We start from the raw sequence: 27584 nt of genomic DNA on the forward strand, positions 1-27584 counted from the left end.
AACCCTAAAAGGACCCAAACACCATCTTTCATTATTCAAGGCAATGAAAGGCAAAAGAAAACAAGTGTGTTGTAGTGAAAAACCAATCCAGTCCTTCACTGGTCATTGCTCAAAACTGACAAGAATCAAAGAACGAGGAGATTTAACTTTTCGAACATACTTGGCTTCCCTCTCTTCAGCTCGTATATGTTGAGATAAAATGTTTAAAAAAAACAAAAACAAAAAAACACTGCGGGCCACTAACACTTCACCAAAACCACACTAGCAGCCAGTCAGCCCTTCACCGTGTGCCATAGTTGTAGTGTGAAGTTTGAAAATACAACATTACTCGTTAGCGTTAACGTGAGCTGCCCTCAACACACAGTAAATCTTAACATACTGATAAATACTTGGGTATCCATACTGGTATATTGTTCCACTTAAATACTGGCGTCCTCCTTATGACAGCAGTCTAACAGATGGCTGTCTGCTTTCTTTCCGCTCAAGCTAAGTGTCATTTTTCAGCAGACAAAATGGTAGTTAAGAACCACACGTTTAGAAATATACATTTTAGCCTCGTTAACCTAGTGTTTAAACTTAACATCACTGCTTCTCGTTTTTGAAGCATACAATCAGTTTTTAGATTGATTCTCTGCCTTTTCAGCAGCCTTTTGTTTCTGTTCATCTCAGAAAATCAACTGACACAAAAACGGTTTGAGATAGGTGACACAGTCATGTTATGTTTTTCTAAAAGTTGCGTGGTAATGCAGTTGAGAAAACAGATGGTGCACCAATTAGATATGCAGGATCATTTAACCTCGGATTCAGTTTGATTTTTTTACCTAAAAATAAGTTCCATACAGTGTGGTATACAGATTTTAAATCTGGAAAAGAGAGCACAGTTCTCTATCAGGAAAACAAAGATGGTCAGAGCTTCTTTGAATGCAATATCAAGAGAGTTTTTAAGCAGACCCTTCTCACTAATTAACACTGTATCGATCGTTTTATTTTTTTTAATCTGTGGATTGGATTCCCTCCTTAAATCACATTTAAACTCTCTGCAAGTCACTCCTCATATCTTTCTAGCATGAACAGAATCAAACAGCTGCACAAAAAGCAGGAAATCAACTTAAAAATATGAGAAAAAGTCATCAATAAAGTATAAGATTTGTAGTTAATGTGTTAAAACATGCAAAGCCACAAAGTATGGTCATTAAGTCAAAATACTTGGGGAAACATGAAATACTTGTCATGGTAGTAGTGTCTTTACTGCTAAGTGTTTCTACACTGCGTGAAGTATTACAGGAAAACACTGTGATACCAAATGCATAAAAATAAGTAGAAGTGAAGGGTGGAGAGTCAGATACTGGGTCCTCCTAATTCATCAAAGGGCCAGATACATAAAATAAATAGATGAAGAAAACCTTTTAGTGTAGGTAAACTCTCTACATACACCTTATGCTTGCATTAACACCCTGCCTATACTTCCTATAGCACATACTGCAAGTAATCTCCATTCATAAACAAGGAGTGGTAGTGGATGACTTGTTCACTGTGGTCCTGTTCGCCACTCCCCACTGTCTGATGCACTGCGATAGCCCTTAATGAGGATGAAAAATAAGTCACCTGTAGAAAAGGTCAAAGACCAAAAAAAGTATATCTGCACTTCACTGGCACTATCAAAGCAAGCCTCAAAAAACTGGAAAATTAACAATGCAAAAAACCGACAACAGAATTTTTGTGTTAAATTACAAATAGCAAGCATGGACCGCATGGGTCTTCAATCATTGATAAAAAAAAGTCCACCTACGTTCGTACTGTACATTTTTCTAGGTATGCGTTACAGCGCTGAGTCTATAAACCGAGAGGAAATACAAGTTTCTCTCTTTTTTTTTTTCTTCTTTTTCTTAAATCAAACAAAACAAATGTGAGGGCTCCTAAAGAAAACCAAACAGTATTATCATGGATGGAGTCGTGATGGCAAAGTACAACTGGAAATGTCTCGATAAGAAATAGAAAGCATAGATAAAGTCCTTACTATACCAGACATTTTTTTTTCATTTTTTTTTTTTTTTTTAAACACAGCAGTTCAGACTCAAGTAGGCTCCGCCATGAAAAAAAAGGAGCACTTCAACATGACGGACTCAAAAGCAATCAAATTATCAACACCTTCAAACCTGGTCCATAAATTAGATAAATAAAAAAAAAAATTACTCTTAAAATCATCTTGTCACCATACTGTGAAGACTTTTACCAGCCCTAGTTAGTCGCAGTAGTAGGGAGGAACCTCTTTTCTCTGACTATTGCTCCTTGCCGATCGTTTCCTCAAACACCACTCAGCTCCGTGTAGTCAAGTGAACAAAATCCATAATCACAGTATTACTACTACCATAAATTCATAGGAAAAAACTGTATGCTAACGAAAGAAGTTGATTTTTTTTTTTGTTATTTTTTTTGTTTTGTTTTTTGCCAAAGATGGTGTACCACAGAGCGTTTTTTGTACAGGAGTGTTTTGTGTATATGTATTTACAAACGAATATACACAAACAACGTTTGCAGACTTCAGAGTGCGTTATCTGTGAAAGGTTCATAACCCCCCTTCCTCTCACCACTCAACAGCAAGCAATCTGAATATAAACAAAGTGACTTTACAGTTAAAAAAAAAAAAAAAAGTAAACAGAAGCACATCCTGATGTGATGACCATGTCACCGTCAGGAAGTGTGTCTGATTGGACGGCTGAGTGACACAGGTGTGACGTCATCAGAGATGTTACCACATGGATTCCATTCACATCCCAGGGTGTGGGCGTGTTTAATTTACAGCTTTTATTTTGTTGAATAAGCTACTTGCAGCCCGAGCTGAAGATGTGCTCTGTGGGCTGATAAACACTGATGACATCATGCTCCCCTTTCACATCTGCTTCCACCAATCAGAGCAGAGCCCGTGTTAAAAGCAAGGTCCTCTCACCCGCTACTAGTGTTTTGTAATAAGGGTATGGGAGTGTATCAGTGGAGCCAGATGCTGCAAAGGTCACATGGAAGATTGCCCCTGTGAATCCATACAGAAAACATCTGGATGAGGGAAGCAATGTGATTAACTTAAAAAAACAAATACCACAAAACCTTTAAAGGATACTTATGTCAAGTAAAATTTCTGGTTGCTTCTTTTTTTGTTGTCTTTGATTAGCAAAGTTTAAAAGTTTTTATAGATTTTCTCACCAATTCTCCTCACCATTCCTTTTAGCCATTATTCGTTAATAGAAGTACACGTAGCAACAAATTTCTATCATTAAAAACATTACAAAAAAAACCCTCAGCAATTAACAGATTTTGATTAGCTATGTCTTGCCCTCTCGTGCTTTTTTAACTTAAGTGTGTTTATTTATGCATTTACGTCATAATATATCTCGATTTTTTTTTTCTATTTTTTTTTAAGATTGCGATGCTCACACTGGTGGGTACATTCATAGATGCTAGATGGAGACAGAATCCTCAGCCCCGCCCCCTTGTGTCAGGTCTGCGACTTCACTTCCTGTCCAAGTCACTCTGTCGTTCGAAGCATGATGCCACCCACGGGTTCTTCGATGGTTTCAGGAGATTTAGCTTTCACTTCCTTCCACACAGATAGGAGCTCACAAAGGACACGACAGAGGATCTGATCTCACACCGCTGAGGGGTTAACTCCAGAGGGCCAAAGGGGTTTGATGCCGCTATTCACCAATTCACAGCTCCTCGCTAGTCAATACTGCCCCAAATACACACACACACACACAAGTAAGTACCCCCCCCCACACACACACACACACACACACACACAAACACCAAAGTCCTCTTCAGTCACTGTACAGTCCTTGTGAAAGGTTTGTGTGCCAGATGAAATGTGCCAGAGCCAGCAGCCGAGGCCAAACCTGACACACGGAGCAGCTTTGGGAGGAGCGGTTACTCTGACACAACAAGCTGCCGAGCGACGGAGGAAGAGGGCGAGCTTTGGTGAAAGAGGAGGGGCGGCGTTTGCAGGTGGGAGGATTTGTGAATGTACTGTACTGGGAAAAAAAAAAAAAAAAAAAAAGGAAGGGTTCTGTAAGTGTGTTTGTGTGCGTGTACATGCGTGCTTGCGTGTTTGTGTGATCCGGCATGGTGTGCTGTGTAATGCGTGTGAACTTGAGCGCTCACTCCCAAAGAGGTGTGCATTTGTGCAATGGGGGAGGAGATGTGCCGTCGTCGTCGTACGCTGGCCCCTCACACCAGATTGTACTCTTTGAGATTGAGCTGTAGGATGGTGTCTTTGACAGCTGCAAACACAAAGCGGATGTTCTCAGTGTCCGTGGCACACGTAAAGTGAGAGTAGATGATCTTATCGCTGTCTGGGTTTAAGTCCACAAACATCTTGAGGATGAACTCCCGCGCTGCCTGTGCATCTCTCTGTGGACCTGAGAAATAGAGACAGAAAAGGCACATGCAAAGATCGGTTATATTAGTATACAAACTGAGCATAAAAAGGAGTGGGTCAGCAATTTAGGAAATGGGTGCTTTCCTGATGGATACGACTGTGTCATGTCAGTAAGTATGCCAAGTTGGGATAACTGCCATCTGGCAAAGCTCTATATTTATACCAAAGACACAAAAATGGTTTAAAATGTTCCTCTCTAATTCTCAAAAAAAATAAGTAAATTTTCCAAAATGTTGAGCTACTTTAAAATGCACTCACTCTGTGCCCATATTACACTAAATATTACACATGCTTTGTCATAAATGGACAAATAAATTGTTAGACATCAGATAATAAACAGGTTGGTTAAAGTGGAAGAGTCTTCATCATTTTTCTTGTAAATAATATGGTTACATACATTTCAGAGTAATTTTGAATAACACATTCACATTAGCTACACTTAAGGGGGCGACTTCCAACAGTCTTTTGCTAGATTAGTCAACATACACACATCAACATATAGATGTTCCTACCATCAAACTCTGGGAAATAGTCCACCAAGTGTGAGTAGGAGATCTTCTCCTCTAGCAGGTCCTTCTTGTTGAGGAAGAGGATGACGGAGGAGTTTTGAAACCAGGGATAGGTAATGATAGTCCTGAACAAAGCTTTACTCTCCTCCATGCGGTTCTGGTGCAGAGAGCAGGAGAGCAGTGAGAAAAATCATGTTGTTTAGTTTCAAAGATGTATGCATTTCACCACAAATTACTGTAATGCTAATGTCGTGTGTGTGAAGAGCACTGGACCTCATTCACTAATATCTAATAATGGTCAACCATTAGCACTAGAAAATCAATATTTCTGAAATGGAGGTAATTCTGCAGGAAGTGAACACTTAATGAGCTGCCATATTTTGTAGAATCAGTGGTGGGTGTAAAACACAAAAGAAGATGCATGGGATGCTACGACTTGTTTAGTGAAAGCTGTATTTTGAAAAGTGCGCTGATGAAGGTTTGCTCTAAAATTGGAGGCACGGTTCTAAATTTACATATTTGTTTTGAATTGAAGGGTTAGAGTGGAGTTCTTTTTATTTTACGTTCACAATGCTTTGTAAAATAATGAGAACTATTTATTTAGTCTTGTAAGTTAACTCCTATACTATTATAGAATCAAAGAAAATGCAATAACCAATTATTTTGCACAAACATGTTAGCACTGAAATGTGCATAAATGTGCCCTTCAGTGTGCAGAGATTCTGTTCTTAATGAACAAATCCCAAATAGGAAAACGTCAGTGAATGTCAGAATCTTGCTTGGTGAATGAGGCCTATTGTATTTTAGCAACATTAACTGTTTTTTCCCCCGTTTGTTTACGGAATGGTCAAGGTACTTTTATGTCCACCTACCTCGTTGTCGGACTCCACCAGGACCTGGTCGTACTCGCTCAGCGCCACAAGAAACATAATGGAGGTGACATTCTCAAAGCAGTGAATCCACTTCCTCCTCTCTGACCTCTGACCTCCGACATCCACCATCCTGACGGCAGGATGTAGGTGAAGAGGAAGATAACAAGTGAAGAATCAACAAGGGGAAAAAAAACAAAACATATTAGCATATATGGCTTGGTGGTTAGTTCATGTTCAATGTTCACATTCTCAATATTATCAAATGTGTGGCAACGTCTTAAAAAGGACAGTAGCTTTAAAATATTTTATAAAAGCAGGTTTTGAATCCATCACGATATATTTACTTGTGGTACAAAGTGCTCAATCTTGTTTATTTTATCACATTACATATGCTGTATTGCATCCTCCTTTATAAAAAAAGGTGTATATACTACAATAGAGGAACAGAGTTGTTTCAGGTCCAGCAGTCCTGAAGACACTCTAGTGTATGTCTTCCTTTAACAGTTTCAGCACATGACCCAAATAAAGATATAGTCTCTCATCCTGGGACCTATGAAAGCCATAACCCGTTTTTACTACCATTTATTTTTGGGTGCTGATCGTTTGTTAAAAAAGAAAAAGATTCTGCAGTCCTATTAACTGTTCTTTAAGCAAACTTGTCTGGAGAAAAAACAACAACACCTGATGGATTCAACACCTTAAGAAGATATTTATATTCACAAGTTCTTGGCTATGTGTTTTAAAGTGTTTCAGAGCAAACGTGTGCAGATTTGACAAGGAACTAAAACACACAAACAAATGTGCAGTGTGAATATGCTTTTGTCCTTGTAAATAGGCGAGTCATGCATGCCACCACAAAGAGGGAAGCTTCCTGTCTGAGACGGATCTAGGATCAGTTTTCAAACCAATGCCACTCAGCTTAGGAAATTGTGTTACTTTCATTGTTTGTCAAAAAGCGCAGTCACAATGCAGACGTAATGCAAAAACAGAAACTACACGATTATTGGTAATAAGTTTGCAAAACACGTCCTCCCCTCCTGCCCTCGATCTCAGAACACTATATATGTATATAACAATAAATTATTCTCAATCAATATACCAATAGAGGTATAGGTTCAGCCCTACTTTTGGTTTTATAGTGAAGATAGAAGCCACGGATAAATCAAAACCCTGCACTGGAATACACAGGTAGCTGTGTAGCAGATTGTCTGTCTGGTTGTGCATCCTTTCTCAGAAGGGAATAAATATTTCTTGAATGAAATACATTGCTTGAATTCCTAAACGGAGTGGCATTCATGTGGTCATACATTACTCCTGATACTAGATCAGTCTGTACTTCTGTTTATGCGCTACTGTGAAAGTGGAAGGTCAGAATGCATTCATTTCTCTACTAGACTGCTTTCTCAACCTTCCCTGGTGTGTGATAAAGCACCACACACAAACAATTTGTGAAGTTTTGAGACGCACTTGGAAAGGACAAATGGGGGAACAGGAGGAACATAAAAGGAAGGACAAAGATGAGATGGAGAAGGGGAACAGAAACAAAAGAAAGAGCAAAGAGGACAGGAGGCAGAGTTGAAATGTTGATGTAAGATACAGAGGGCACCTCTGATGGTGGGATCCTTTTTCATGGTAGAAGGACGCCTCCTATGTACCCCAATGAGAAACTACAAGCTGAGAAAATTGCATCACAAGTCGTATAATATATATATATATATATCAGATAAATGACTTCAGCACATGTGTGTGCAGGCCAACAAGCTGGCATTTGTTGAAGCCATTCATTAACAGCAATCCTAAAGCTGATAGATGTGTGAATCCTCATAAGGTTTCCCTGAGCTTCTCCTTGACAAGGTCACCCTTCACTCGTCAGGGAGTTTAGGTCCCAGTTTCATTAAGCCTTCATTTCTGACAACCAATTCAGTAAAAGCTTTTCGGTCCATAACCTTTAATGTCAAGCCATTATACAAAGGGCATAGGGATAATTTAATGCCTAACTTCCTGTACTTTGTTGGACCTTTGGACACACAGGTGCAAACCTCAAGACCAGGTGAGACATGGTCTCTTCGGGGCGCTCCACAAATCTAATATAATTCACAATACAAGGCTGCCCCCTGGTGGTGGCCCAGTCCGCTGGGGTCCACAGAGACCCAGGGCCAATATAGGCCCTGCAGGACCTGCTGCCCAAAATAACATTCCTCTACCGCGGAGAGGACGACCTCGTTTCTTCTGCCAGCCGAAGAGGAAAGGAGGAGAGGAGGAAGAAGAGAGGAGGTGACCCATTTACAGAGACCGGGCACCAGAATGTAGGACTTTGTGTTCATCAGGGGGTTGTGGTGTGTGTGCTTTTTGTGGCAGGAGGTATAAGAAAGCGTAGGATGTAAAATGGTAATGACTTTAATTTGGTTGATTGCAGGGGAAGGGTTAAGGGAGTAAGAATGAGATACAGACACTCATCAACGCATCAATTAAAAGTCACAGGTTATAAGTTATTTCCATTAATTAGGAGGACAAAAAACATGGGTTTATTTGGCGCTTTGGACAAAAAAAACACATCGGAGGACGTATGGGTTGATGAGGAACAAGGAGGGACTGAGCCAAAACATGGCATCTTTCTACCTGAAAATGATGCTTTGCAAGTCGAACGGGTACTCTATGATTCCTGTGGTGGGGATGCGCACCCTGAGCACATCCTGCTGAGTGGGAAGATAGCCGGAATCTGCAATACGATCCAGATCGGAAAGATAACTACAGGCAGGCCGGTCGAGGGGAAAAAAAGAGAGATGAAGAGAGAGAAAAAAAAAAGAGACAGAAAAACAGTTATATAAAGCGTGACAGGCAATTACCGCAACCCCCCCTTTGCCATTCCAGGAAGTGTGGATCAGTCCTGTTGAGGAAGCTTCAAAGAAAAAGGCCACATCTCAGAAACATAAGGGTGTTAGTAAGTGTCACTGCTCCATCAACACTCTCTCCATAAAACCAACGTAAGACTTTTCAGATCAGCTGTTATCTTGCATAACTGCAGCTTTTAGTTTACTTGACTCTGTTTTTTTTTTTTCAATTTGTGGTGATGTCAGGTACTTTTGTGGATTATGTTGAAGACAGTGAGGTGGCATAAGTGACAGTAGCAGCAGTGTTTCAGCAGCAGAGACGGTCGCACCTGAATTAGATAAAGAAGGGTCGGACAAGTGTGACATCAAGAATAGCAGGAAGAATGGTCCAATTTTTTTTATTAAATATGATAAAGTTCAAATTCTATTGTATTTCAAACCGTGCTCAGATTTTATTTAAACTTCCTGGTGAATCTTTGACATCACTAACCCTTCTCCATCTAGTATTTAGTGGCTGTTCTCCAAACGCTACAGTGCAGCATGTCTGGCCTTAGTTTTGATCCTGGAGCCAGAACATTAGCACAAATCTGAACACAAACCACTGATATCTGATCAGGTTGACTAATGTGGCCTTCAGGCTCATTTGATCTAAACTCAATATAGCCTTTATTTTTTCTCTACAGGACAACTGGGTCTGTTCAGACAAATGGGCTCTTGCCGTATATGAGCTTTCACCATACAGTTGTAATCTGAGGACATTTTTGAGAGTACAGTTTACAAAAAGCTGTCCCCTTCTTGACTAATGTGTTAGTAATCCTGACAGTCATCAGTGGTTTCTGTCCTCTAGCCACGGGGATGCTGCAGTCCTGGTGCCATGGGGGGTACCTGAAGATGACGTTCTCCAGGTCAAACGGGTACTCTATGATACCCGTGGTGGGAACACGGACCCTTAGCACATCCTGCTGGGTGGGAACATATCCCTCCGTAGTCACACGGTCTATATCGCTAAGGTAACTGGAGATATACATGAATAGTATGGACAACACTGAAATGAAGTCATATTCAATGAGTTTCTTCTCTTTCTCACAAACACGTCACATCAAAAACAAGTAGATGGTCAACATATTTACCATTAGATTCATATTACCAATAAAGCAGTCACACCTGCATGCATACTGACTTGAAGAATAATTAATCTGTAGTACAGCAAGTCAACAACCAGGGGGCACAGTGAGTTAAGTGCCTTTAACCATTAAGCCTGAGGTCACAGATTATTAGAAAGTAGTTATTGCAAACACACACAACCACAGAACAGGAGGCTGACATGTGTTTGGTAACAAGGTGCAAGCAAAATTATTGTACACCACGCTAATTATTCTAATCCCTGGTTAGGAGTGTGTCTCTTACCACCGACATTTAAATCAATCATGGTGAAATTACAGGCTGGATCCTGGCTTCAGAGTCACGGTTTTGCTCTCTATGAGCCGGATGAGACAGCATGAACTCAAGAAGTTATCTAACAATGATCATATATTGTTAAAAACATCTATGGTGGACAATAACCAACATTTAAAATAGCTGTGGCTTGTAGATTTTTCATATAGGGTTGCTAAATTGTGAAATAGGCTGCTGAATTTTGCCATATGTCAGCTGCATGTAGACAAAAGGTAAAAAAGATAATTATACACAGGTAGTGACACACATAACCTGCCACAAAAAACACAACCAAACACACCCGTAATAATCTGAAAACTCCTGATCTCTGGTCTCCCTGCCACACAATAAATTAATGGGCAATTTCTTTTTCAACTTCTAGCTAGCAGATAGTTTTGGTAAACCAAATGTAAAAAAGATATTAAAAAAATAAACAGCTACATGTCTGTACTGAAACACTGTGGGCAAATCTTCTCCAGATTTTGGTGAACTGACCCTCTGAATATCATCTGCATGGATACACAAGTTAACTGTCACATTAATTATAGCACACCTCCATAGTTTAAATCAAACCACAAACACGTTAACAAAGCCTTTCCACATAATCTGTTAGAGTACAAAGTTAAACCAGACACAGAGATTGCGTTTCATAGGTTTGGTAAATGAGATGATATTATTATTATATTACAAGACAATCAATTACATTGTAATTTGGGATTTGTAGAAGGTTCCAATAAAATCCTTGAAATTTCTGAATTTTCTTATATCTATAAAATATTCAATCCAATAAGTTTAGGATTGTTTAAAATCAATAGTTGCGTTACCAACACTGATACATCTGAATCAGTTCCCTAACCAGCATCACACTCACAAAAATGACATAACTCACTCACACATTGTGTCACAGTCACATATATACCATTCCTTAATCCTAGTTTTCATCACACAGAGACACAAACACACAGACAGAAAAACAAACGGACGTACTATTTAGTGGAGTCAGAGAGCTGGTACTCTCTGCGGCGGTCATAGGCCTCCTGGATCCCCGGGTCAGACCACAGGCATTTGATAGCTGCAATGTAGGGATAGTCAAACCCATTGATCTTCTCAATGTCCACCTCCTTCACAAGCATGGCGTTAGACTGTAAAAACACAAGCAATGGAAGAAAGGTTGAGATTAGTCGAGATGTAAGACAATGATGAACTTGTTTCTGAAGATATTTGAGATATCTGTAGGTAACTGTCTTCATTGTCTGTTTGGACCTGGTGGCTGATGACCCACATAATCTACTTATTCTCCAAAATGAAGGTTTCTGTAGACATATTCATTTCATCTCTTCTTGTGCAACTAAACATTTTTCCTAGGAACGAATAACACAATACAATAATGCAGAAAAGTAATAAAGGGGAAATAAAACAAACGCGTATTCTATGTTTCAATACAGCTACTTTTGTTACCTACTCCAGAACATTTTGTGATTTTATGTGGGTCTTGAACTCATGGATTACATTCAAGACTAACTATTTGGGGGATGAATTTGTATATACACGTCGCCAATTTAAATTTGAGTGACAGTAGGGTGCCGTCTTAGGTAGCTAATCGTCTGCTGCATCATCCGCACCGACCTCAGCTCTACTGACGATTCCACCTTTTTGCCCTTTTTTGGATTAGCTGGCTGTGTTGTCACTGCCAAGATGGCGTCGACTGGAGCCTCCACTTTTAGCTTCACAACGGTTCAGGGGGAGGTCACCATACTAGACTACGTCCATATTCTATACAGTCTATGGTACAAGACACTCAATTGTCAACACTGACTGACGTTGCTGAGGCTTGCTTAAAATATAACATATTTCTTATAGGCTACGGTCTTTCACAAAATCTATACCCACACCTTCAAAATAACCAAAGGCAACTCTTGAACATATGTCTGGTAGGACGGGCGGAGGATATTAACTTATTTCTGTGTCAGTTCTTACCCGATTCTGTTCAAATTTGTAGGGGATCTTAAGGGTCTCGGTGGCCCGGATCATGGACTGCATGGAGGTGAAGATGTTTTGGTAAACAAGTCGGATGAAGCCTCTCTTATCTTCGTCTGAGTACCCAGCTCCATGAATGATCCTCATCTGCTTGATGAAGGTGCTCTTGCCACTTTCTCCGGTACCTGAACAGAACAAGGGAGGAAAACAGTTAGAGAGAGAAGCAAACGGACGATGTGGGCAAAGTGAGACGGCGGCATGGCAAAGGCCAGCGCAGTCTTGTTAATGACAGTTTTCACCATTCTAAGCGTAATGCACTCCAAACACATGCACACACAGTACAACATTGTATTATTTTATCAAGGATACCAAAAAAATGGGAGGAGGAAAAGATAAATATGTGCGAGAGACTTTCCGCATCACAGAATGAGATTCGGGGAAAATATCAAAAGAAAAATACCATTCTTCATAAACTTAGTCAATTCGCTGGTTCCTTTCCAATCATCTACGCATCAAGTGTCAAAACGTTTCCTTGGAGGAGGTAGAACTCATGGAAAAAAAAAATTGGTACTGAAATTAAGTGAAATCAAGTAATTGGTACTTTTGACTCAAATAATTTTTCCAGGTAGCGCTGGTATAGCCTTAAATATTGTTATGTAAAGGATTTTTTGCATCTGAGAGAAATGAAAGGGTAAGGAATACAGAAATATCTTTTTTTATTTTGGATACTCTATGTCTATTCCTAGTACAAAAAGAATAAACAGGCTTTTACAGCGCAGCATTAGACTTTGTACACCAGGAGCAGTATGAAGGTGCTTCTGATTGCCAGGTTTCAATTGGCAACCATTTTGAGGAATTGGCAACCAATTCTTGGCCTTAACATGTAAAAAATAGGAACAGCACAGAGCAATTGAGCATCGCGCTATAAATACATTTCCTCGCATTAGCGATATTTAAACGCTGCATTGGCACTGGTGTGTTTACTCACGTGCTGCAGGCATCTGTTTCACAGACAATAGCGATGTAAATTGATTTGTATGATTGTGGGGTGAAAAGTTAAGAGGTCTTTGGAGGCGAGCTGGATCGAGAATGATAATGTAGTTTGTGTTTTGATAAAAAAGCAAACTACAAAGAATTCAGTTTAGTTACTGACCTGAACTTTATGGTAATGCCAGATTTTTTATACAAAAACAGACATTGCTTTTTTGTTTATTTAATACAACCAACACAACATTTACTATATCACAATATTTAAATGAAAATTACATTTACTTTGATCAGGATTGAATTCATATTGTTCACTCTTATTAGGCGCTAGTCCCCTGTCCCCAAAAAATGGCAGAACACTTTGATGCCAGTTGAAGAGATCCAAGAACCCGCTGAAGCCCGTTTGTGTATCTGATGTTTTATTAGTGTTCATTCATTACTAGCATAAGCTGGTAAAAATGAAGCCAGTTACGGTCTTTCAAAACTGGATAAAAACAAGGGGGGGCTCATTTAAGTCAGTTTTACACGTTATAAAATCCCTCTACTGAAATTCCAAGTTGATTAACTTAACTGGTTACGAGAGCTTGTATTTGAAAGCTTCTTTGTCCGACGTCGGGATGTTATCGAACAGTTTGGAGAGTGAACGAATCAAAAATGTTTTCAAGGAAGAGGAGGAGAGATGAGTGGGGGGGGGGGGAGAATACAAGGTAATTTAATGAATTTGACTTAGACAACTTGCCCTACATGCAGGATCTAGTGCTAAACTGCCTCTGCCAAAAGGTGACAGCAGGGGTCGTTGTCAAAAGGCTGCATTCCTTCAGTGATCCTCCTTTTGCCCTCCTGAGTCCATATCTGGCTATAAGATCATAATTTCAAGTGGTGTCAGGTTTCCAGATTTACACAGATGGTAAGGAGCCCAAGAAGAGGCTTTTGAATACAGGCATGTGCTTTGAAAGATTTATTCTGCTTCTCTTCACCAAAACACCCTTAAGTTCAGTGGAAAAATAAACAATCTCTGCATTGAGTAAAACGCACGTTTTCAAGCTTTTCAAGACCGACAGTGATTGCCAAATAAACCCCCCACTTGGCTTGGTCTGTTGGGTCTAACCCACATTTCACACTAGCCCTCTATGTTCTACATGCCCAGAAACACAAGCCTCAGGCCACAGAAAAAAAAAGAAAAAAGAAAAAAAAGCTGATGGCTTTTCAGTCCTCAGTGAAATCAAAAGGGATCCAGCACATCCATAATATCTGCAAAAAAATGAAAGCAAAAGACGAGGAGGAAAAAAAAAAAAAAAAACACACACACACATACACTCATCTCACCACCACCTACATTCAAGGTTTTTGAAGAGCAGCCATATTTCCGTTACCATAGTAACCCATCCTCTGTCTCCCTCTCTTTTTAACTCCTGTGTCGTTGTTTTTTCCTTTTTTTAAACCCCTCCCATCCACCCCTTCTCTCTCTCTCTCTCTCTCTCTCTCCTCTCTTTCGTAGCAGACAGTAAATATAACTGCGAGCCCCTCAGGCCTACTCTGTGCTCTTCATCTTTTTTGTGTAGTACCATGGAGTAGAAGGTCCTGGGCTCCACAGAGACTTTTGGGGTGGGCTGGTCTGAGGTTAGCACCAGATGGTTCCTAACACTAAGGAGTGTAAAAAGGTTGGGGGGGGGGGGGGGGAGATATAGCAGCTTATCCACTGATGCAAGAAGAAATGCCTTAATCTCAGATACAAAATGTGGGTTTCAACACTGTGTCCATAAGGGGAAATGACCCTCCTCCATCTCTTCCAACAAAATGCCCATTTTTGGAGAACAGAGACTAGATAAGACAGTGATTCACAAAAAAAAAAAAGATCTTTATCATTTCTCCTGGGTGAATCAATGCTTTGCAGAAAAAAAAAAAAAAAAGCTACAGAGACAGCCTAATAAAAACTGTGATTGTCAAGCTAACAAAGGGAGTCAAGCGCGCAGAGCATATTCTTTGTATTGCGGCACTAATGTCCTGGTGGTGGCAGACTGTTTCAGCAGAGGAGCAAGAGGATCACTCTCCGGCTTGATGTCTGATTTATTTCTCGTGACCCCGTCACAAGATCTCCCTCTGCTGCGTTCTCTTAACTATCGTGTCCCTCTTTCACCAGACAACACACTATGACTCTGTCTTCCCTTTTTTTTTTGCCTCCCCAGATTGTACCAGCACCAGCCACAACCATTTACATGCCCTCACCAGCTCTCCCCCACAAATACTCACTCTCTCTCACTCACTCTCTCCCCTCCCCTCCCCTTTTTCACAACCCCTCCTAACCTCCCTTAGGCTAGAAATATGCCTCCCCATTCTCATCCCTCTCTGTCAAGAATTTTGGATATTCATAACTAGAATCCATCCGTTCTTTTTTGGAAATGACCTAGAAAAAAGGGGTCACCTTTTAATAGCTCACACACTACTTGGGTTTGATAACGCTTTCTGTGCCAGGTAGCTACGAGTGTGAGAGAGAGAAAAAGACAAAAGAGTTCCGGTTGTGCACCAGTGCAAGGTACACAACACAGCACACACACACACACACACACACACACACACACACACACACACACACACACACACACACACACACACACACACACACACACACACACACACACACACACACACACACACACACACACACACACACACACACACACACACACACACACACACACACACACACACCTTTTGCTAAAACTGATGCGGTTCTCTTGGGTCGGAGCTAGAAGTCTCGGGAAACCAAACAAACATGAGCATAACATTAAATAGCCTAATAAAGAAGAACTAGTGAAATAAAAACTTGATGCGAATGGATAGTGACAGCTATCCATTTTGTTAAGAAGCCACACACTTCACCTGTATCCTCCGTTGCCTGGCTAGCTTTCATAAGCCTTTACGTAACGCGACTGATGTCAGCTTGTGACACAACACCTGGTGGACTTGACACACGGCTATCTTAGTGCAGCAGTTATGGTTGAGCCCAGGTCATCAGTCTGTCAGGTTGTGTCCGTGTGTGTCCGTGTGTGTGTGTGTGTCGTGTGTGTGTGTGTGTGTGTGTGTGTGTGTGTGTGTGTGTCGGGCCTGCTTTGTTTGCACGGTCTGCTCATATCCCATCATTTCTTTCATTGTGCTTTCAATGCAGGCCACAAAAGGCCTCATGCTCAAGCAGGGCAATCCCTGCTAACGCTGGCTTCCCTCTGCAATGCCCGTCACAGCTTTCCTTTAACAAGTGATTGGGATTATCAGCATCATGGCTAACCTGCATGCAAATTCACACGTACATATAATGGTCCATTGGTATGAATCGTGTTGGCTTATCTTGGTTTATGAACTGTTCTTTCGAGCAACGCTTGACAATCCAATCTCAGCGGATAGAAGACATTTGCATAGACAAAGCAGAGGTTTAAGTATGATCAAAACCTCAAAATTGGCATCAGCCAGATGTTGGCCTTTTCACGAGCGTGCTGGAAAGATTACTCTATGAATCAGGCAGTCACAAGGCTAACCAAAATGCAGTGTGGGTCTAAATCTTTCACTAAACTCATCTTGGAGACTGGCCTCTTTCTGGCGTACAAAGGAAAGGGATTGAGCCAAGGCAGCCTGGAGCTACACAACACACACCAGCTGCCTAACCAACTGTGGACACACATGGATCCTGTGGTCAACCTCAAGGCATGGATGTTACCTTCACTGTGTGGCCCATTTTCTTTCCATTTTTCTACAATGACTTGGGCAGTACAGAGTACAGGACTCTGGCAAACACATGCGAGCATAAAAACAAAAGAAAGAGGACTATGTCTCTCCCAGCTCCGCTGCAGCTTTCCAACATGTGTTGCCTGCCGTCAGGTTCTGGGCACAACACTACTGCTTTGTGCTGATGTCTCTGCATCTGCTGAGTGCTCCATGTGCTCCATGTGCGTGGGTTTCAAAGCTGCAAATTGAATATACTGTACATGCTATAGCGTGCACTGCACATTATACACACACACACTTGCACAAGTTCATCTGTCCACCTCAGGATAGCTTTGTCTGTTCACATGTGAGTATGCGCCGAGTGCCGTTCTGGTCGAGTAGGTGTGGGTGAGCAAAAATAAAAATCGAATACAGGCTTTACAAAAAGGTTTGGAGTAAGCAGCAGTATCTTAGTCTGCAACACACACTGTGCTGAGCTGCTACAACCTGAAAACAGATGCCAAATCCTAGATGTTGACATTATTTCTTGAGCGATGGCACTTATTTAAGAGAATCTCATTATGGAGAGTATAACCCCTCCGTGTCCACACTAGGGATGGCATGGTGACGAAACAATGGTGTGAGCAACAACACCGGACATTTTACAAGAAAAGATATTCGTCTGAAACGTGAAATATTATTAGAGCTCATACTTTGATCTTTAAAACACCCAGTGAAATGAAAATAACATTTTCCCAGTTTTAATCCTGTGTTAATTGTTCATTTATCTCTTGTGAAATGCAAAATATGTGTCACAAAAACAGTATCGGAGCATTTTTTACATCAAAATCCTTTTGTCTTTCTGTAAAACGGTTATAAATGATTGATGACTAAAATCCTCCTATCAAATGAGACCTCCTCGTGGTTTTGTAGTTAGCCATCAGAGCAATATGGAGAGAGATGGAAAGAGATGTGTGTTAAGATATCAGTGGGCAAAAACTTTCAAATGCTTTCATTTACAAAAAAAACAGAGGCAGAGGTCTAATTGATTCAAAGGAAACTGCAGATTTTCATCAGGCTTTGTGTCCCTGCAGTGGGGTAGGGCTGCAACATCTGATCGATTAAAATCTGCTGATAAAAATAGTTGGCAACAAATTTGATCATCAATTAGCTGGGTCTATGTCATGATGCACAAAAAGCATCTGTGGCAATGTTTTGTGGTGAGAGTAAACAAGCAAATGCTTGGGCTTTTGCAGCTAACATGATGAATTACAGGAAATGATGCCATCTCTGTGGTTTCTGGACTAAGCATTTGAAAAGTGTCGGATGTAGAGACGATCAATACAACAGAGAAAATAAAGCTTTTTTTAAAGCCAACACTTGATAAGGCTAAAACCCGGCTAGATTGATCCATCACAAAACGGATCGAGAACAGACCGGAGGGTATTTTTGTTACTTTTTTATTATTAAACTGTAATTGTGTATTTGTTTGTCAAAATCTGCTGGGGACAGGTGATTTAGTTGACGCTAATTAGCTGGAAAGAAAATTCTGTTGAAAAAAAATCTATAACCTAACATTATGAAGTTTATGGAATATTTCATGCAATCAGTAAGAGACAGTCTTAAGTGGATCGTTTATTCCTTATCAACTGAAACCTCAGCAATATTTGATCAAATATAATAACTTTATTTATAGAGCACTTTTAAAGTAAAGTGCTTTACAAAAAAGCAACACTATTATACGAGGGCAAGTAGACAATAAAAGACAGTAAATGCAAAAATAAAAAATTGAAAGAACATCATCTCTACCATGTCCTCCTCCAGATCTAACAACAGGCGAGGGCCAAGGAGGTGTGTGTGGAGCCAACAGTCCTCTGTAGCTCCGTATTGCCCTAAACTCTGAACACAAAAATATTGTGTTTCACTGGGAAATATCACACAGTAGAGAAGCTAAAAACGCTCTAATTTTGTTCAACTGGGATATAACAGTGGACGTATGTGTCTAGCCTCTCCGTTTGAGCTTTTGCTATGGACGCGTATTTTTAGCGGATCAGACACACTCCTGAATGGCCGCGATCCGCTTCGGAAGCCGCTGCCAACTGCACCTGCTGGAATTAAGTGTGAAAGTGTTTGTGTAGGTTAGAGGTGTTGCCTCCAGATACTGCCACCTTCATCCAGACGTAGTTTACCGATTGCCCCATTAATGTTATCAGGTTCCCTAAGCATTAGGTTTAAATCCAAAATATTACCACATAGGCGCTTTTGCGTTTTCGCCAAATCCTCCTATTGTCTTATCAGTGAACTGTCATTACTCTCGTCACGTGATGAGTGAAATCAGATCCTGCTACTCTGTTTGCTTCAACTCTGCTGCTGCTGCACAGAGAACAAAAAAAAAAAAAAAAAAAAGCAAAACAATTTATGCCCAAAAATCATGTAACACCATTAACTACGACAAAGCCCAGTCCACACATGGGCAGAACACATTTATTGCCCTGCGGTGCATTGAGATAAATGTATGCCCATTAGGTTTTCACACTAGAAATCACAACTGCAATGCAAGCCTAACATCCCCCTAAAAAATGACAAGTGTCAGCATGGTCTCTCATTCCAAATCCAACTTGAGATTGAAAGATGAAGTGACACAATGAAATGGTATGATCACAGAGACGTGTGGGCTTTACTGTACGCAGCAGCTGGTGGGAGTAAACAGGAATGAACATGCCACCCTGTCAGCACACAGAGAGGGCTGAAGATACTGGCAGTGAACTAAGAAGCTATGTCCCCGTCCTGTGGGGACTGAGGTAGCAGCAGTATATATATGGGACAGTCACCATCTAGCCTCATTCGCCCCCATATCTCCGGAGAGCGAGCCATGACACCATTTAAGTACGAGTGCATGTGTTCATCTGTGCACTGGTGAGCAATACGAGCATTTGTGTAATAGACACCGTGTCGTAAAAAGAGACAGTGTGTGTGTGTGTGTGTGTGTGTGTGTGTGTGTGTGTGTGTGTGTGTGTGTGTGTGTGTGTGTGTGTGTGTGTGTGTGTGTGTCCGGCTAAGGTGAGGTTGACTGCCTGAACATTTACTAGAATGTTCTGTGATGAAGAACACACAGTGTGGTGCACGTTTAATTCACTGTGACTACAAGATGAATGAAGTATTACTCTTTGACTGAGATACATAGCCTGCATTAAAACCCCCATAACCTGCTGCAATCATACATTCATGAGTTGGTCCAGTGCGTGGTCCTACTGTACATACAGTACCTCCATCACACTATGTGCATGACACACAGACATCTGATACGAATCTCAAACCTGCTTTGTCAAAAACCAAAAGCTATCCGCACAAATGTACATAGAACATTAAATAGATAAAAGGAAGTTAAGAGTCTCCAAAGTTACATTAAAGACAATCTTTTGGGTTTCCTGGAGGGGTTTAAGGCCCCGATCATGAACTGCCATGTCCCCTGTTTGAGTCGGGTCAGGGATCTTTATTGCATGTCAGGCCCAATGTCTCTCTTCCATTTTTGTCCTCTCTCTGCTTTGAATTTTAAAAATAAAAGCATGCATGACCAACAAAAATATTAAATTTAAAAAAAGGGACCAGTTTAAGCATCTACTAGTGTAGTGCTAAACCTTACTGTTGCCAAAGGTAAATGTAAAATACTGTGAAAATACTCAGAGAGAACTTTTTTGCTGTAGTAGTAGTCGTAACTGCATTCCCGCAAGTAATTAGATTAAACCAAGATTTTTTCTTTTTTTTTTTTTTACAAGGAGATGCAACGATGTGCCAACGGTCGAAGAAAACAGTCATTTTTTTTTTTTTGCCTGTCAAATTAACAGATAAACACTGTATCTTAACGGCAAGCGACTGTCTGGCTGTTGTATCACATCGGAGAACATTGTCCCCTCTCTGTCCACACTGAATTCGTTTAATATGCACCTCTGTTACGTCATGTAGACAAACAGCGTACTTATCAGCTGTATGCTCGAGATCAGACTGGAGACGTAACCACTTAAAGATGGGTGAGCTTACTTGCTATCTTTTCACGTTTGTACATTTTAAACAGAAAACACATGTTTTATATTTTGATATTTACTGGAAATTACGTACAATATAGGCAACAGCAAGTACGTTGTTAGTATAAATGTTCACCCCGCTGGCGAATCTCCCTCCGGCCAGCTGCGTTACGACACACACACAGCCACAGCCACACAGACACAGACACACACACACAATTAAAGTAAAACACAGATAAAATGTGATATACTGCAATTCATTTTCAGTAGGATGCTATTTGTCCAGAAACACTGGAACACTTTTATTTTGAGATCTGTTTGAGTGAGAGCAGTTCCTGTAACTTGGTGCAGTTTTGGAGAAAAAGGAAGTTTTGTTATAGTCAATGTTTAATTGAGATACAATCGCATTTCAATTTTCCGTGGAAGGAAAGTAACAAAAATGAAAGTGTATGCCGTCATTTATACTTCTTAGAAAGCGAGAAAATCGAAATCTGCAGAAATCAGAAGATCAAACTTCTCAGAATTGGCCAAGACAAGTGCAATTGGTGCATCTCTATTTTTAACCAGGGAGAACAAATTACTTTCCTTACAAAATCAAAAAGTCAAGAGACGAATGTTACTCAATGATGACTGTTGGTAAAACATTTCCATTCACAGAAATGACACAACCGCATTCACATCTACATGAAGCACAGAAAAACTACAATATGGTTGTCGAAGTGTTTCTCTGGGGCCGGACCCCGGAGAATATGTTAATATGAGTTATGCTTGATTTTCTTAACTCTCAAATATTGCCAAAGCCCGTTTCATAATTTCCATATTAAAAAGTCTTAGATCTGATCACGATAAAGAGGATTTCAGTAATAAACAGCCATCCGCATAGCTCCTCACATTCACTAGCATTAAAAGAACCGTATCACGCACACACACACACACACACACACACACACACACACACACACACACACACACACCGAGGAGTAGAGCTAGAAGATCCCTATTGCCATATATGATCAAAATAAGACGGCTTGGCAAGGAGGAGGAAGGTCAGCAATAAACATCTGAGCCTATTCCCTGATCCTCTTCCAGGTTCAATCAGACTGTTCCTCTAAAAAGGATGACTTAACCCGACAACACGCCGTACTGCTGAGACAGGGAGGATCAACAAGAACAACTCAATCAATGAGGACTTGGCAGACGACTACATTTAACCTCTACCTGGGCTGGCGTGCTACCGAGCCATCCAAAACATTTGGGCTGTGGAGCCAATTTTGGTCCCGGTCAGACCCCCCTTTTTTCTTTTCTTTTTTTAATACTGTGCTTGACAAATTCTCTGATGACCAAAAATGCCTTTGACATCATTTTAGGGAGTTTTTACTGATCGCCAGACCTTCTGTTTCTCATATATCATGTGAAGGCCCACATTTTCATGAAAAGCGAATGCCAACTGGGACAATGACTGCTTGCGTTGAAGCTTAGAGTTTGCTCCAGTCAGCACTTTGGGAAACCCTAAAGCGTTTGCCCTTCCATCTCACTTTACTGACCGTTCGCTCGCTCCAGCAGTTCATTTACCCGATGCAGCAAAGGCCACAGCTCCTGGTCCGCTGTGTTTTGACCAAGTAGAGGCAAACCACTGGTCTGTGGAGCAGGAAGCTGTCGGTATGGCCCGATATGGCCTCAGTCGCAGGCAGCCAGACTGTGGGCAATGCTGCAGCGCTGGCAGAGTTGTTATTTTCTGACCGAGTGGCTAAGTATGATGTTTTTATAGTTTTTAACTGCAAAACTAACCCCAACAGTCACCCTTTTCTTGGTCTGGAAACGCCATGCCTTTGTCTGGCACAAAATAAAACAATGCCTCATTACTGTTTTATCGAAGAGAAACGGCTGTTTTGGCAAAGCACCCTGGGCATATAGCAAACCCTGCCAGGACAAGAGAGAGGAACACTGAGGGAGGGTGGACCTGAAATAGTGCGAGAAACACACTTTGTTGGGGGAAAGCTACAATCTGTCAATCTAGAGGTGAACATTTTGCAGATTAATCGATTAGTCTGTCTGCAACTATTTCGATAAGAGATTTACCATTTAAGTCATTTTGCAATAATGCCAAACACTTGCTGGTTCCAGCCACTCAAATGGGAGAATTTGCCGTTTCTTTGTTTTAAATTTTTGTTAACACATTAACCCATCTTTGCATTTTGGACATCAATTAGCTGGGTCTATGTCATGATGCACAAAAAGCATCTGTGGCAATGTTTTGTGGTGAGAGTAAACAAGCAAATGCTTGGGCTTTTGCAGCTAACATGATGAATTACAGGAAATGATGCCATCTCTGTGGTTTCTGGACTAAGCATTTGAAAAGTGTCGGATGTAGAGATGATCAATACAACAGAGAAAATAAAGCTTTTTTAAAGCCAACACTTGATAAGGCTAAAACCCGGCTAGATTGATCCATCACAAAACGGATCGAGAACAGACCGGAGGGTATTTTTTCCTTTTTTTATTATTAAACTGTAATTGTGTATTTGTCTGTCAAAATCTGCTGGGGATTTAGTTGACTCTAATTAGCTGGAATGAAATTCTGTTGAAAAAAAATCTATAACCTTGCCGGGCAAGACAAGCAATTTTAAGAAGTCACATTAAGTTTGGGGAAAGTGCAAGTATTTTCAGTTCCTTATATATGCAACTAACATTTAAACTCGTCTCACTGGAGAACCTGGAACTAGAAGTTAATGACATTTTTGTTTGATGTATGACTTTAACAATCATTTAGATTATCACAATTGTTGTAGAATCATTTTATTTATATCAACTAATAGTTTTAGCTCTACTTAACATTAATCATTCTAAAATAAATCCAGACACAAAAGATCAGATGAGAGTTGAATTATGATACCGTAAAAACAAATAGGAATCACATACCTCAAAAAAATATTTCAGTACTAATATGTTTATATATAAAACAAATACAAATAAAATCCATACAACTAAAACTGAGAATACTTGGCCATAAGGAGCTGTTGGGCACATTGCATTGAGTCTAGCTGAAATGTAAAACCTATCTCCTGTAGATGCACTAAACTGCAGGGCAGCTTAATGACCAGACTCCCACCACATACAACTATGATGGATTAATGTCCAGTCGTCAATACGTAGCTCAATTTAACGTCCTTACTTTTTACAATACATTTGATGAAACATGGCGGCTAGATAGATGGTTTCTTATTTGTCCTCAAGGAGGAAACTCTCTCAGAAACAGAGATTTTTCTTCTTTCTCCAGTGATGTGTGGAGAGGCAGGCCGCTCACTTAAGGCTGAGGGCCTGAGAATAATGCCAGGGGGATAATAGGAGTCAGTGACATCTCAAAGTCTAAGCAGCGGATGTGTTTAACCAAGCCTATTAAGACCTACACTAATCCTGCCTTACACGTCCTTATCCAGGCGTCCACTGACAGCCTTAACTCACACAGGATGGGCCACTTACACCATGACTGATAGCAGTTTTTGGTTGGTCTCTGCCTTTCACACACTGACACTTTCATAAGTGTTTTTTAATGTCTGCTGTCAAAATCATGAATATACTGAAAAAACTAAAACACCAGATGGTTGCGAAGTGTTTCATACAGAGTGTAAATGATCGTCTTCTTTTTTCTTTTTTTTAGATATCTTGGAATCAATGTCAACCCAATCGTTTATAGATCATCTGGCAAGATAAATTTGATTGCAGCACACAAGCAAACCCTTTCAAAACTGCGACACTTAAACAAAACCACCTTTTCTACCGGCTCACCTTGGCCGACAGGTAGAATAGAGTGCAAGAGCCATTCAAACGTATGACAGAATAGAATAGGAATATCAACGGTGTGGCTCTAGTGTGGCCTACTTATCCGAGCTGAGGTATTCAGCAGGGAAATGAAAAGGAGACACACATGTCAAATAACCAGGGCTGCTTTTGGTTGGCGAGAAATGGGAGCAAACGTTTTGTAACTAAGGATGCAACCTAGATAATTCTAATTGTCCTAAAAATGGACACTTTCCTTTTTCCAAGGAGCTTTCACACATCTGTTGTTTTAAGTGACTGGCGGGTAACATGCACACACGCAGTTCAAAGTAGGCCCGTTAGAAGATGCTTGCACACACAAATGATTTTTCCTGAAAGTACACTTGCGATAAAGCAGAGCCCAATGTTCTTTTTTGTGTCCACAGACCAATGAATCAATGCAGCGCAGAGCAACTTATTCAACAGCAGCTCCCACTTGCCCACACACCAGCTATAAAAATAGCTACCGTTAACCTACTCAGCCAGACTCCAGGATGTGGGGGGCAAACCCCCCAAAAAAACCAAACCCCCTCAGTGTCCTTATCCTCTGGAGGGGGGGGGGCAGATTTGTGACACTGGGGTGAAGACCAACACATATTAGAAACATTATAAATGAATGAATGGACACCAAGCAAGGTCCAGCTGAGGCACCTGAAGCTTCACCCAGTTGAACAAATGTTATGCAACCTGGTGAAAGCAACAGTGTGCAGCAATCCAAAGCTGCTGCTTTTATTGTCAAGTGGCCATCTCTGCAGTTTTTTTTGTTTTTTTTTCTCCTCCAATGTTGGCCGACTCATTAGCTTGAGAGCTAGTCAGTAAAGTCAACCTGGCCCACTGACAAGCATGTGTTAGCCTATAAAAGCCTTTCAAACGGGGACATATTATAAACTTCGATGCCAAAATGAGCTGCTGTGTCTGCACACAAGATGCGATCCAACATGTCTGGAGTAAATAAAGCCAGTCCCACCAGATCTGCACCTAAAGCAGCCAGTTAGCATCCTTAACTAGTAGCATAGGTGCTAGCATTGACAAGAAGGCCCCAAAGAACGTGTGTGTTCTCTCCCCGCACACAGCGGCGCGGGACACGGCCGTAAACGTGCGTGTGTATGCGTGTGTGTGTGTGTGTGTGTGTGTGTGTGTGTGTGCGTGAGGAGAAACACCATGCTCACGTACCCAGGAGAAGCAGCTTCAGCTCCCGTCTGGAGTCGCGCTTGTCTCGGCGGAGTTGTTTGTCAATCTCTGCATTGATTCGTTTCGACTCCTTCGCCTCTTCGCTCAGGCAGCAAGCCATCATGGACTCCAGAGTCATCCCCTCTGGTTGTGGCAGCCCGGTGGAGACGGGATGCGACCCACGGTTTCAGTTTATCCCCCACACACACACACACAAGGGAGACGAAAATCTCAGGCGAGAGGAAGAGGAGGTGGAGGTCTGTCGGGCTGCACGGACGGATGGATGGACGGGACTCGGGGAGGGGGAGGAGGGGGAGGGGGAGACTAGCTAGGGGCCTCGCTGTCAAGTTGTCCCCCCAGCCGAGAACAACTGCGACTCCACCGGGTGTGTGTGCGTCAAATCACGGCGGGAGAAGGGGGGGGAGTGGAGACACGGCAGGGCCTTTAATACAGTTAATGTTAGAAAAAATAAATCACTGCAACTGCCGCAGATTAGCCACTTAACCCCGCTGTTTTTATTAGATCAGTAACCGCCTGTGCTCGTCTGTCACTGGCCGCTCCAACACTGCGGCGTCCCGGCAGCCTGGAGCCCGTAACGGCTGACTGCTCTGCGCGGTCTCAACCCCAACCGTCGGCTAGCTGGCTCGCGCTTTAGAACGCGTAGTATCGCTAGCTAGTGAGCTAAACGTTGGAGCGGTAACCGTTAGTGCACGAGCTACGCCGCAGCAATGCGTCCGTTGGTCTGAGTTAACTACATTAAGCGACCGTTGGCTTTAAAAAAAAAAAAAAAAAAAACAGGGGAAAAAAACACTGTAGCGTAACGGCTACTGAGAGCAGCCCTGTTCGCGGTACGAACGCCTCGGCTAAACGTTGAGTCAACCCCGCAGTGATTGAAACCGCAACGCTGGTTGAAGGAATGTGTCCGCCTAGCTAGCGATAGCAGGGCAGCACCCCTCTCACATCCTGACTCATGTTGGACGGTTAAAATATGAGGCTGCTACCGCGGCCTTTTAACAATAAAAAAATAAAGATAAAGAGAGAGAGAGAGAGGGTGGGATGCGTGCCGGCCCGGTGGCGTTGGCCAGAAATGTATTCGCTGCAAACAGCTGGCTTTCGGGTGGCTCGTCGCTGGAACAAGGTCGGCACACACACCAGTCTGATGCCAAGCGGGGAGGAGGAGGAGGTACGGCGGTGGTGGTGGTGGTGGTGGGGGGTGGTGGTGAGTGACAGGCGGAGGCTTGCGTGAAACAGGTTTGTGACAGACCAATTGAATGGGCGAGGCGGGTCCTCGGGGTGGGATCCGACTGTGTGCACACAAGTTAGGTCGCTGAGAAGATGCAAAATAAAATATATATGCATGAGGAAGCATATACACATATATATATATATATACATATATATATATATATATATACATATACATACATATATATACATATATATATATATATATATATATACATATATATATATATATACATATATATATATATATATATATATATATATATACATATATATATATATATATATATATATATATATATATACATACATCCATATATATATATATATACATACATCCTTCAAATACAGGCCTGCTGCATGACTTGCACTGCTGGAAAATATATCAAAGTGTGTTGCAACATGGTTATTTATCAGGACAGAATGCATTTAAATGAGTTGTCAATCCTCATCAATAACCTGCAGTATAATGAAAGCAGCATCAGACAGAGTATTAGCCGTGAACCGTAGTAGCAGTGACATCTTGTGGCCTGAGAGCTGAATTGCATGTGACGTCTGTACACTATTCATTCAATAAGCCCCCCATTGTTTTTTTT

The 27584-nt window shown here is 41.3% G+C and overlaps 1 protein-coding gene across 2 annotated transcripts in view; it reads right to left on the reverse strand.

Moving 5' to 3' along the window:
* The window catches only part of gna11b (guanine nucleotide binding protein (G protein), alpha 11b (Gq class)), a 27720-nt gene extending 837 nt beyond the window's left edge, over window positions 1-26883 (reverse strand). Inside the window, exons 1-7 of one of the 2 annotated variants that reach the window (XM_054614634.1) lie at window positions 25747-26883; window positions 12053-12237; window positions 11063-11217; window positions 8430-8558; window positions 5811-5940; window positions 4942-5095; window positions 1-4409 (exon numbers count right to left, since the gene is read on the reverse strand). The exon at window positions 1-4409 is cut by the window's left edge and continues 837 nt beyond it. In XM_054614634.1, coding sequence (XP_054470609.1) covers window positions 4219-4409; window positions 4942-5095; window positions 5811-5940; window positions 8430-8558; window positions 11063-11217; window positions 12053-12237; window positions 25747-25882 — 1080 coding nt within the window. In that variant the 5' untranslated portion in view covers window positions 25883-26883 and the 3' untranslated portion in view covers window positions 1-4218. Of the gene's footprint in view, window positions 4410-4941; window positions 5096-5810; window positions 5941-8429; window positions 8559-9526; window positions 9656-11062; window positions 11218-12052; window positions 12238-25746 lie in introns of both variants that reach the window. The other variant, XM_054614635.1, reaches the window with a different exon arrangement.
* Between the last annotated feature and the right edge of the window lie 701 nt (window positions 26884-27584).

The sequence above is a fragment of the Anoplopoma fimbria genome, chromosome 15 (assembly GCF_027596085.1).
Source record: "Anoplopoma fimbria isolate UVic2021 breed Golden Eagle Sablefish chromosome 15, Afim_UVic_2022, whole genome shotgun sequence".
In the NCBI taxonomy this organism is placed as follows: Eukaryota; Metazoa; Chordata; class Actinopteri; order Perciformes; family Anoplopomatidae; genus Anoplopoma; species Anoplopoma fimbria.